The sequence below is a fragment of the Anser cygnoides genome, chromosome 29 (genome assembly GCF_040182565.1).
Source record: "Anser cygnoides isolate HZ-2024a breed goose chromosome 29, Taihu_goose_T2T_genome, whole genome shotgun sequence".
In the NCBI taxonomy this organism is placed as follows: domain Eukaryota; kingdom Metazoa; phylum Chordata; class Aves; order Anseriformes; family Anatidae; genus Anser; species Anser cygnoides.
The window spans coordinates 1,347,954-1,360,806 of record NC_089901.1 but is presented as its reverse complement, the minus strand read 5'-3'; the positions used below and the strand labels follow the sequence as shown (position 1 = coordinate 1,360,806).

The 12,853-nt window shown below is 49.5% G+C and overlaps 1 protein-coding gene across 1 annotated transcript; it reads left to right on the top strand.

The window, feature by feature from the left end:
• The first annotated feature begins 2,043 nt into the window (after positions 1-2,043).
• Positions 2,044-2,979, top strand: LOC136787377 (olfactory receptor 14A16-like). The gene has a single exon (XM_066984556.1). The coding sequence runs from the start codon at positions 2,044-2,046 to the stop codon at positions 2,977-2,979; it is 936 nt and encodes a 311-aa protein (XP_066840657.1).
• Positions 2,980-12,853: the final 9,874 nt, after the last annotated feature.

The window sequence follows — 12,853 nt, the reverse complement described above, 5'->3', positions numbered from 1 at the left end:
TTTGCCTACAGAAACCTCTTGACATTTACAAGGAAAAGAGCCTAGTCCTACACCAGAGGAAGAGGAACCCCACACATCAGGACAGACTGGGACCCTGCTGAGTGAGCAGTGCCCAGGAGGAGGAGGGCCTGGGCACCATGAGGGATCTCATATGAGCTACTCAGCTAAGACCCAGTGTGACACCACACGGACAAGGGCCTACAGCCAGCAGGGAAAGAGGTGCAGGTCTGGGAGACGCTAGGATACTCTGGTCTTCAGAGGAGCAAGAACATAGGCAAGGCTGCAAGTCCCAACAAACTGAGATCTGAGTCAGCAAACTGAGATCTTTGGGTCCATGCCTATGACAGTTATCTCTGTCACTGAGGCCTACGAGGAGACAGCTTATTGCTAAAGTACCAAGACCTCCTCACCCCCACCCATGAACTAGGCAGGGGTCGTACTGTTCTCCTGCACTTGGCAATGCACATCGCCATCTCCTACTGCACCAGGAAGAGCCCTGAGCAAGGTGTGAAAGGAAAGGATCTCCCTTCCCAGGGACCAAGGGTCAAGGCTTGGTTCTTGGGCTTGGTGGAACACATCCAGATATTCTACACACCAGTGCCACCTTCACACTGCCTTGGTCTACTTTTCCTCACTGCCTCCAATGTTCTGCTCTAGCGAGCTCCAAGGGAGGCTATTTCAGTGCTGGCCCTCAGGAGGACACTGCAGGAAACTTGCATCACACTTGGACTTCTTGAGAGATTTCTTCAATTGCCCCTCATTGCCTGAGGTTCGTGAGCTCATCACCAAAGCCACCAGAGGGGTGATTACAATGCCTTGGGCTGGGCCTCTGGTGCTGAGCTGGGCCAGGCTCGTGGGACAGAGAGAGCTCCTGGCAAGAGGGCCCTGGTGCAGAGAGACAGCTCTGCCCAGGAGCAGCTCTTCTACAAAGCACAGCAGGGCTGGGGGCTCTGACCACAGCAGACACACAGAGAGGAGAGGAGAGAGGGATTGGAGGCAGTTGAGAGTGGGAGGATGCTGAGGGCTAACTGCAAGAGAAATCTACACAGCCCTTGACAAGGTAAGTCTCTGGCTGCAGGGCCATGCAGCTGCAGGTCCTGGAAGGGTCTCCTCCTGGGTCTTGTTTCTGAGAGGGCAGTGGGCAATGGAGTAGGCTTTGAGGCTCCTGCTGGATTGCACTGTGAGGTGAGGAAGTCTGACAGAAGCCCCTTGAAGTGCCATAACCCAGGTACCCCTGGTTAGCCAAGAACAGAGTTTCCAAGCCTCCTCCAGACACTGCAGGGAGTGCAGATGAATGCTGGGACACCCCAGCTTGCAGATATCCAGCTCAGTTTTTGGGGCATCCTCCTGGACTGCAGGCTGCTCTCCAGCAGAATGCAGCTGTGTCATGGAATCCTTGTGTTGTCCAGGTGCCCCAAGGAGAAGACGGCTCCATGCTAATGCCATGTTCGTGCTGCTGGATGGCTGTCTGTGGGCAGCTGGAGTGAGGCTTCTGCAGCCCTGTCTAGGAAGGAAGAGCTGAGATCCTGATCAGGCACCTGAAGACAAGGTGAGGTTTCTGTCCAGCTGCACTTGGACTGGGGCTTCTCTGCTCTCAGCTGTCTCCAGTTTCTCCTCAGGAAAACACCTGAATGGGATGGTCCTGCAGCTCAAAGACGGGAGATACAGGGCAGCTTAGAAAAGGACTGGTGGGCAGTGGCCTGTGCAACTCTGCATTCAGATGAGTGTTTTGAAACAACACTGCAAAGCTCATTGACCTGACAAGTGGACTGAACTTGAGTTTCCCCCAAGTTCCTGCTTCCTGACTGCTGCACAGCAGGAAAGACTCCTCTGGAGCCCACAGCAGCCACTGCTCCCAGTGCCACTCTCAGCCAGCAGCAGCCACAGCTTAAGCAAGAGAGCTGCAGAAAGGTCCTCCTGCAAAGAGAGATTCTCAGGCTGGTAGGTGCTCTAAGTCTTGCAATAGGTTTTCCTTGGAGAAGTTTGTTCTTACTTTGTTCTGCCTTCTCCTCTTCAACAGACAACTGTGTCCAAAGTCAGCAAATGCCCAACAGCAGCTCTGTGAGCGAGTTCCTCCTGCTGGCATTTGCAGACACACGGGAGCTGCAGCTCTTGCACTTCGGGCTCTTCCTGGGCATCTACCTGGCTGCCCTCCTGGGCAATGGCATCATCCTCACCGCCGTAGCCTGTGACCACCGTCTCCACACCCCCATGTACTTCTTCCTCCTCAACCTCGCTCTCCTCGACCTGGGCTCCATCTCCACCACTCTGCCCAAAGCCATGGCCAATTCCCTCTGGGACACAAGGGCCATTTCCTATCAAGGGTGTGCTGCCCAAGTCCTCTTTTTAGTCTTCTTGGTTGGAGCAGAGTATTGCCTTCTCACCGTCATGGCCTACGACCGCTACGTTGCCATCTGCAAACCCCTGCACTACGGGAGCCTCCTGAGCAGCAGAGCTTGTGTCAAGATGGCAGCAGCTGCCTGGGGCAGTGGCTTTCTCAATGCTGTCCTGCACACGGCCAATACATTTTCAGTGCCCCTCTGCCAAGGCAATGCTGTGGACCAGTTCTTCTGTGAAATCCCCCACATCCTCAAGCTCTCTTGCTCACATGCCTACCTAAGGGTGGTTTTTCTTCTTATAGTTAGTCTCTGTTTAGCATTTGCGTGTTTTGTTTTCATTGCATTTTCTTATGTGCAGATCTTCAGGGCTGTGCTGAGGATGCCCTCTGAGCAGGGCCAGCACAAAGCTTTTTCCATGTGCCTCCCTCACCTGGCTGTCATCTCTCTGACTGTCAGCACTGCCATGGTTGCCTACCTGAAGCCCCCCTCCATCTCCTCCCTTTCCCTGGACTTGATGGTGTCATTTTTATACTCGGTGTTGCCTCCAACAGTGAACCCCCTCATCTACAGCATGAGAAACAAGGAGCTTAAGGATGCCTTGTGGAAACTCTTTGGACACCTGCTTCTTCAGCATCCATAATGTGCCTTTAACACTAACGTGATACACAGTTTATCTGAAAAGACTCTTAATAAAATAGATTTTAATTCTTCTTCTTCTTCTTCTTCTTCTTCTTCTTCTTCTTCTTCTTCTTCTTCTTCTTCTTCTTCTTCTTCTTCTTCTTTCTTCTTCTTCTTCTTCTTCTTTCTTCTTCTTCTTCTTCTTCTTCTTCTTCTTCTTCTTCTTCTTCTTCTTCTTCTTCTTCTTCTTCTTCTTCTTCTTCTTCTTCTTCTTCTTCTTCTTCTTCTTCTTCTTCTTCTTCTTCTTCTTCTTCTTCTTCTTCTTCTTCTTCTTCTTCTTCTTCTTCTTCTTCTTCTTCTTCTTCTTCTTCTTCTTCTTCTTCTTCTTCTTCTTCTTCTTCTTCTTCTTCTTCTTCTTCTTCTTCTTCTTCTTCTTCTTCTTCTTCTTCTTCTTCTTCTTCTTCTTCTTCCTTTCCTAAAACCTGTGATTTTGATTTCATTCTATTTGTGGTGTCCTGTATGTTAATCATTTTATTTACTTTCACAAAGTCACCTAATCTACCTACAGAACTAGGCTTCCTGTATTGAAAAAGACAATAAAAAAGCCATCAGAAATTCACTGGTCTCAGCTGCCATCTCTTCCCATCTCCTCTGCAGCTGGGGGAGCAGCCCCAGCACACGGGAGGGGCTCAGGGCCAAGAGCCCAGCTGCCACATGGAGGAGCAGCCCCAGTGGCCCTCGGGGCTGCCCCTCACTGCCCGCAGGGCTCTGCCTCTCTGCTCCCTTCAGGTCAGGGCTGCTGTTTCCCTGGAGCCATGGCCATGGCCAGCAGCAGGACCTGGTCTTTTCTGTGCTGCTCTCTGCTCATATCCACGCTCTCCCCTTGTGCACTCGTATTTGTGTTAGCTCTCAGATCTCGTGTACCTTGGTGACAGTCCTGTTGTCTCTACAGTGGCATCTCTGCCATGTCTCTGCACACCTCTTCCAAAACTGGTGTCAGGAATACAACCAAGGGGCTGTTGCATGAACAGGTCTTTTACTTTTCTGTACTTCACCATGGATTAGTGTCCCAGGGTGATCAGCAGAGGACAAGGGGCTGGGCTGGGAGCTGTCTTCTTTTTTGCACACATGGCCCAGCAAACAGTAACTTACTTTGGTTTTTCTGCCTGGGAGTGTTCCACTGGTCCTGGGGTTGATGGCAAATGGCATCCTAGAGAGGAATCAGGAGCTGACAGGAGGTGTCAGGGGAACTCTGGGGACAGTGTGAGAGTCAGGCTTTTCAGTGAGTGGTTCCTCATCTAGTGAATGACCGTTGAAAATGTAATCTAAAGAACAAAGTGAATGTGAGGAGCCCATGGGCTAAGAAGGGCTCTTCAGTGCCCAGAGGGATTGTGAGGAAAGAGCACGCAAAGGAAACACAAGAGTCTATTGTGATTCAGGACAACCTTTTTTGAAATCCCACAACCTGCACTTAGTGCAGAACTTGCCTGCCCTTTGTGCATGTAGACACACTCCAGCCAGCCCTTGCATGAGGCTCTGCCACCTGCCTCACCCCGGCCCTCTCCAGCACCCTCCTTGCTGCTCTCTGATGCACGCCAGGACCTCCCAGTGCGTGCTGGCCAGCACATCTCTTGAGGGCCAGTGCAGCTGCTGCAGGGGCAGGGAGCTCAGCATGGCCCTTGCAGACCCCTGCCCTGGGCGTGCCTCTCCCCTTGCCCTCGGCCCTGGTCTTGTCTCTGCTGGCAGGAGCACTCTTGACATGTGCTTCCTGGCCTCACCTCACCTCTGCACAGCTGCTGCCCACTCACTGTATCTTGTGGATGAACTGGATTAGGTCTCCTTGATTAGTCTGAGGCACAATGCAATGCCTTTTGCCTTCTACCACTACAGCACAATATGTATGACTCTCCCTTACTCTGTGCATTGACCTGATGGGTCACTTCACATTTTTCACATTCATACCCATAGTTGGAAGGGGACGATTTCCCAAAGTGGGGACAAGCTGATGGGTTCTGTCTCAGCCATTTGACCTGTCCTGTTCTTGAGTCTTGCAGCCTGAATTTGCCACAGATGACCCAGGATGATAAATGGATGTTCAGCTGTCTAGTAGGAACAAAGGAGAGTATCTTGGGTTCCCAATGGCCATTTCAACTTTGGGTCAGTCTCAGGAATTCACTGAAGAAGAGGTGTGTCTTTGAAGGGGTTTGTGTGCTGGGCTGGACTGTAGTTGCAGGGATAAAGAGCACTGCTGGCAGTGGAGTTTCCCTGGGAACTCCATCTATCTCCACCTGAATCCCCCATGGGGCTCTGGTCTCCTTGTAGTGGCTTTACATGGCAAGGTTTTGGTAGCAGCGGGCCATAGGGGTGGCTTCTTTGAGAAGAATCTAGAAGCTGCCCCATGTTATGTAAGGGCCCCACTGCTGACCAGAGCCGAGCCAATAAGTGATGTTTTGTGCCTCTGTGAGAGCATAAAGACAGGGAAAAAAAAATAAACGCTGCACCACACAGCAGCTGGGAGAGTAAGAGGAGTGAGGAACAGCTTTGCAGGCGCCAAGGTCAGTGAAGAAGGAAGGGGAGAGGTGCTCCAGGCACCGGAGTAGAAGTCCCCTGCGGCCTGTGGTAAGGACCATGGTGAAGCAGGCTGTCCCCCTGCAGCCCATGGAGTACCACGGTGGAGCAGGGTTCCACACTGCACCCTAGGGAGAAGACCATGGTGGAGCAGGTGGACCTGCACCGACGTAGGCTGCGGCCTGTGGAAGACCCCTGCTGGAGCAGATTCCGGGCCGGACCTGTTGTCTGTGGAGAGGAGCCCATGCAGGAGCAGGTGACCTGGCAGGAGCTGCTGCCTGTGGGGGACCCAGGTTGGAGCAGTTTGCTCCTGAGGGATGGGCCCCGTGGTACGGACCCATATCTGGAGCAGTTCTTGAAGAGCTGCTGCCTGCGGGAAGCCCACGCTGGATCAGTTCACCAAGGACTGCATCCCATGGGAGGGACCCCACAGCACAGGGAACAAGAGTGACGGAGAAGGAGCGGTGGAGAAGAAGCGCTATAGACTGACCATAACCCCTATTCCCCCCTTCCCCGCGCTTCTCGGGGGGAGGAGGTGGAAGAGGGTGGATGGGGGGGAAGGTGCTCTTGTTTTTTGTTTTTCCTTTGTTTCCCGCTTCTCTAGCTTGTTAGTAATAGGTAATAAATCTTACTGTCTCCCTATGCTGAGTCTGTTTTACCCATCACGATAATTACTGCACAATCTCCCTGTCCTTATCTCAACCCTTGAGCCCTTTTCATTGTATTTTCTCCCCGTTCCTCTTTGAGGAGGGGAAGTGAGAGAGCGGTTGTGGTGGACCTCTGTCGGCCACCTGAGTAAAACCACCACAATCCTGCAGGTCCTTTCTGACAACTGCAAATCCAGGGAAGTACCTCAAATACAACGGGGTCTCTGGTGGTTGTCCCTGATTGCTTATGGTCAGACAGCAAAGCTCTCCCTCAATACCCAGTAATTTCATGAGTACTTAACTAATAGAGCAACTACTCATCACTTCAAAAGATTCAATCCCTTCCATAAAATGTCAGACAGTGTAGTTTCTACCATGAAGAAATGTGAATTTTCAGGATGTAAATTCAGTGCAGGAGAAGAAATACTGGTGTTCACCTGTACTTGAGTTTTCATTGCTTTGTCTATCGTGATGTGCTTCCTCATCTTCCAGGTACATCCACGAGTTTTGATTAAACAGAAAATGCTGAATCTCCCTTTTCCAGCTGCCTGTCTGGACCTATGCACTTCCCATGGTTCTCCTGGTTTGCCCTCCCCTTATTCTTTGATCATTCAGATGTCTCTCACCCAACCCAGTTGCTGCTTTGAGCTTTGAGTTAGAAGCAGCCCATCTTGCCCGTCTGTCAGTAGTCTGCCTAATTGTTTCCTTAGCAAGAACCTCATAATTTCTCATGGAATTCATATGGTATGGATCAATACTTACATTATTATTTTTAATTTCCTATGTATCAGTATAAAATACTTCTTGAACAGTTATCTTTTTGGGAAGGTAAACCTCACAGGAGGCATACAAGATGAGGAACTTGCTTTTTTTTTTTTTTAATTTTTATTTTTATTTTAAATTCCTGCACGTTTTCCTGTTGTTTGTTTGGAAACAGGAAAAACTTTTCTGCACTTGTGTGCAGCCAGGTCTCTAAGGAAAGCAGGGGGGAGCTGGTGCAAAGGAGCTGTAACATCCAGCTGCAGACTTGAGCGAAGTCTGATGTAAGGAAAGTAGAAGCAAGTGCCAAGTGGTCAATGAGAGAAATTTCAGGGCTGGGGTGGTGAGGAGCAAGGTTGTCCATGCAGCGTCAGACGTCAAGAGTCTGCTTTTCCTCCTTATGCAGGTCCCCTGGATCAATATCAATTAAAGAATAGTACTTCAAACCGAAATTCAACTAAATGCATCCTTTAATATGAGAAAAGATTTTTATTAGGTGCTTTTTGCAATCTTCCTCCTTAATTATAACTTCAAAGCTCTCCAATTAGCTGTACAAGTCTTGAAGACTTGAGCAAAACTATAGAGGAGATGTAAGGAGTTTCTTCATTTTAGTGAGTTCCATGGTGTATTTTGGTGCTGAAGCTATGAAGCTGAGGTCCTGAGAGGAGAATGATGCAATTGCTTAAGCAAGTAAAGTCAGAAGGAAAAGCTGAAGTGACTTGGAGTATTAATAGGCCCCACTGAGGGCTGTTAATAAGACAGATTCCCCAGGGACTTGTTAGAGCAGGTAATTGGAAGCCATGATTACAGACAGGCAAAGGCACTGTGCTGAGAAAAGTTTTGGTTTGTTTTGATGAAGCAGAAGGGCCAAGGCCTACCACCAGTTACTGCAGGGGAGATCTTGTACCTCATGTCTGGCTCAGGCCTTTTCCTGAGGATCTGTGGGATGTGGTGGGCAGTGTGATGCTATGAGAAAAACAGTGGTATGACACCTCCCTGCCTCTGCACAGGATTACAAGGAAGCAAAGAGGCCCCATTGCAATAACTACATCTCGTCTCCTCATAAGCTCTAGCCAAGGTGAAAAATACATCAGGGCTGTTGGGGCCTACCATTCTTGCCAGCAGCCTCTGCCTTCTCCTGTTCAGGCTCTCCTATGCTGTCCCACACTTTGCCCTATTTCCTTGAAGTCTGCAGACTCCCATTTCTTTTCCTTGCTCTCATTGTTACCTTGCTCTCATTCAGGCATTTCCATAATTTCACTGACATCTCATGAACCCTCACCAACTGTTCCTTGAAATAAAAAGCCATGGTCTGATCACAGATACTCTTTGGGTGACCTCTTGCAACACAGATCTACTCTTTGAGGGACATTTCTTCATCCTCGTGGCCAGTGCAAACCTTTCAAGATGCACTTTGTGGCATTTTTTTTCTCTCCTGCTCTTTCCTACAACAAAACAAAGCTCCATAAGGGTGGAAACCGCCCCTAAAGTAGGCCATTTCAACCCATCAGCCTTCTTGAGGCCTGTCACCCAAACAAACAGAAGTCACCTCACCAGCATCTTCCAAGTCATGGGCCTGCTGCTGGCCTTGCAGGTTCTTGGCTAGACACACCCAAGCCTTGTGCCTCCTTCTGACCGGTCATGTACTCAAGCAGAAGGGACATGATAACCCATATGCGGGCCTTCTTTCTGTCTGGGTCCTCCTGGGTATGTTGGCAGAGGGGATCCCACAGTCGGCATGCCAACCAGGTGCTTTCTGCTGACCTACCAGGGCCACTGGTAGGTGTCGGTCAAAAAGTACAGATCCCAGGTCGAAGTCGAGGGTGACCTGTGAGCTACTTCAGGCAGAAGTGACCTCACAGTCACAAAATCATCTAGGTTGGAAGAGACCTCCAAAATCACCTAGTCCAACCTCTGACCTAACATTAACAAGTCCTCCACTAAACCATATCACTAAGCTTTACATGTAAATGTCTTTTAAAGACCTCCAGGAATGGTGACTCAACCACTTCCCTGGGCAGCCTATTCCAATGCTTAACAACCCTTTCAGTAAAGAAGTTCTTCCTAATATCCAACCTAAACCTCCCCTGGTGCAACTTTAGCCCGTTCCCCCTCATCTTGTCACTAGGCACACGGGAGAATAGACCAACCCCCACCTCGCTACAGCCTCCTTTAAGGTATCTGTAGAGAGTGATAAGGTCGCCCCTGAGCCTCCTCTTTTCCAGACTGAACAATCCCAGCTCCCTCAGCCACTCCTCGTAAGACTTGTTCTCCAGACCCCTCACCAGCTTCGTTGCCCTTCTCTGGACTCTCTTGAGTACCTCCATGTCCTTCTTGTAGTGAGGGGCCCAAAACTGAACACAGTACTCAAGGTGCGGCCTCACCAGAGCCGAGCACAGGGGGACAATCACTTCCCTAGCCCTGCTGGCCACACTGCTTCTTATACAAGCCAGGATGCTGTTGGCCTTCTTGGACACCTGAGCACACTGTTGGCTCATACTATCAACCAAAACTCCCAGGTCCTTCTCTGCCAGGCAGCTTTCTAACCACTCATCTCCCATCCTGTAGCGCTGATTGGGGTTGTTGTGCCCCAAGTGCAGGACACAGCACTTGGCCTTGTTGAACTTTGTACAGTTGGCCTCAGCCCATCGGTCCAGTAAACTTGCCTGTAAGATGCAGCAAAAGCTGTGCAGGGTTGGGTTTTACACCTGGGCAGGAGTTAGAGGTGCCATTTGGTTCACTGTTTTGTTTTGACCTCTGAATTTTGTCTGGTTATTGGAACTTGAGTATTGGAACTACAGATTTGCTTTTGCTATAGTTGCCTTACTATGCATTTATTGCTGTTATATGTCTTTGACTTACTACTCATATGTAATGTGGGTGGGGGATCGTCTAAGGGAACCATCCTGAAAAATTCACCTTTAGGGTGTATCTTGAAACATCGGAAATAGACTGCCGGACCCCTGGGTGGGGTCGTGACAAGGGAAAATATGAGTAAATACTGTAATCAATGGTGGCCACTGTATAAATTGGATGATGAGAAAAATGGCCTATGAAGGGTGCTTTGAGTTATAATACTCTGTTAGAATTAGTGTTGTTTTTAAGGAGGGAAGAAAAATGGGATGAAGTACTGTATGTTGATATGTTCTTTACATTAAGACAGCATCCAGGATGGCAAAAGAAGTGTGGAATCAGTTTGGCCCCGACTAAACCTTTGGTGCTGGCATTAGAAAAGGACAGACTGGAGAAAGATAAAATAGGAAGTGTTAAAAAGGTGTTGTTCGGAATGTAGTAGTATTGGACAGAGATGTTTGAATTTGAATGAGAAGGAAAGAGGATGTAGAAAGGTTAGTAGTTCCAGGGTTGAGATAAAGACCTCAGAATCATTGGTGTGAGCCCTCTAGGGCAGAGGGATTGGAGGAACGGCTGTTATGGGAACAACGCCAGTGACAGGGAGAACTTGCAGCTGGCAGGGAACTGTGTCGCAAGCCCCGTTGCGGCAGGCAGTTGGGAATGATGGAATGATGGGCAGTTGGGAATGATGGAATGACTCGATATGAAGGGGGGGTGGGGTTGTAGCTGGGCTTGCACTGGTGGGGCAGCACTCTAGCAGTGATGAGGACCGGGAGGCCTTCCACCCCCGAGGGTGAAATTGGTGTGTTCAGCTTGCTCCTTGAAGTGCCTGTACACCAATGTATGTAGCATGGGGAATAAGCAGGAGTTAGAAATCTGTGTTCAGTCAGGAGATTATGATCTGATGTCAGTTACAGAGAGATGGTGGGACAGCTCACATGATTGGAATGTGGTTGTGGATTGGTATGTCCTGCTCAGGAAAGACAGGCCATAAAGGTGAGGTGGCAGAGACGATCTTTCCGTGAGAGAGAAACTACATTGTATTGAGTAGTGTCCAGGGGCGGATGAGGAGCTAGTTGAGAGTCTGTGGGTGAGAATTAAGGGGCAGGCTGGCATGGGGTATACCGTTGTGGGTGTCTATTACAGGCCACCAGATCAGGATGAGGAAGTTGACAAGGTCTTCTACAGGCACCTGATAGCAGCCTCGTGATCATAGGCCCTGGTTATCATGGGGTATTTCAAATACCCTGACATTTGCTGGAAGGCCTACTCAGCCAGCCATCCGCGGTCCAGGAGGTTCCTTCAGAGTATTGATAACTTCCTAATGCAAATGGTGGATGTGCCAACTAGGAGAGGAGCGCTGCTGGATCTTGTCTTACTAACAAGGAGGGGCTGGTTGAAGCAGTGAAGCTTGAGGGCAGCCTTGCTTGCAGTGACCATGAAATGGTGGAGTTCAGGATCTCATGTGGCAGGAAGAGAATACTGAGCAGAATTGCAACCCTGGACTTCAGTAGGGCCGACTTTGGCCTTTTCAAGCGTTTGCTAGGAGAAATCCCATGGGACAAGGTACTTGAAGGAAAAGGAGCCCAAAATAATTGGTTAGCATTCAAGAACTGCTTCTTCCGAACTCAAGATCAGAGCATCCCAACAGGTAGAAAGTACAGAAGGAGAGCCAGGAGACCTGCATGCTTAAACAGGGAACTGCTGGGCAAACTCAAGTGGAAGAGGAGAATCTACAGATCATGGAAGGAGGGGCTGGCCACTTGGGAGGAATATAAGGCTATTGTCAGAGGATGTAGGGAGGCAACTAGGAAAGCTAAGGCCTCCTTAGGATTAAACCTTGCAAGACGGGTCAAGGACAACAGAAAGGGCTTCTTCAAATACATTCCAGGTAAAACTAACACTAGAGGCAATGTAGGCCCACCAATGAATGAGGTATGTGCCCTGGTGACAGAAGATAAAGAGAAGGCGGAGTTACTGAATGCCTTCTTTGTCTCTGTCTATAATGCTGGAGCTGTCCTGAGGAGCCCTGGACCCCTGAGGCACCAGAGGAAGTCAGAATAAAGGAGAAGTTTGCCTTGGTTGATGAGGACTGGCTTAAGGACCAATTAAGCAAGCTGGACATCCGTAAGTCCATGATGGCATGCATGGGTCCTGATGGCATGTACCCATGGGTGCTGAGGGAGCTGGTGGAAGTCATTGCTAGGCCACTCTCCATTTTCTTTGGAAAGTCGTGGGCATCAGGAGAGGTGCCTGAGGACTGGAGGAAAGCAAATGTCACTCCAGTCTTCAAAAAGGGAAAGAAGGAGGACCTGGGTAACTATAGACTGGTCAGCCTCACCTCCATCCCTGGTAAGGTGATGGAACAACTTATTCTTGGTGTTAACTCTAGTCATATCAAGGATAAAAGGGTCTTTAGGGGCAGTCAACATGGCTTCACCAAGAGGAAGTTGTGCTTGACCAACCTGATAGCCTTTTATGAGGACATAACCAGGTGGATAGATGATGGAAAAGCAGTGGACATGGTCTATCTTGATTTCAGTAAAGCTTCTGACACTGTCTCCCAGAGCATCCTCGCAGCTAAACTGAGGAAGCATGGTCTGGATGATTGGGTAGTGAGGTGGACTGTGAACTGGCTCAAGGGAAGAAGCCAGAGGGTTGAGGTCAATGGGATGGACTTGAGTTAGAGGCCTATATCTAGTGGAGTCCCTCAAGGGTCAGTACTGGGACCAGTGTTGTTCAATATATTCATTAATGACTTGGATGAGGGAATGGAGTGCGCTGTCAGCAAGTCTATTGACACTAAACTGGGAGGAGTGGCTGACAAGCCAGAAGACTGTGCTGCCATCCAGCAAGACCTAGACAGGTTGTAGAATTGAGTGGGGAGAAATTTAATGAAATATAACAAGGGCAAATATAGAGTCCTGCATCTGGGCAAGAACAACCCCAGACACCAGTATAAGTTGGGGACTGGCCTGCTTGAGAGCATTGAAGGGGAAAGTGACCTGGGGGTCCTGGTGGACAGCAGCATGACCATGAGCTAGCACTGTGCCCTTGTGGCCAAGAAGG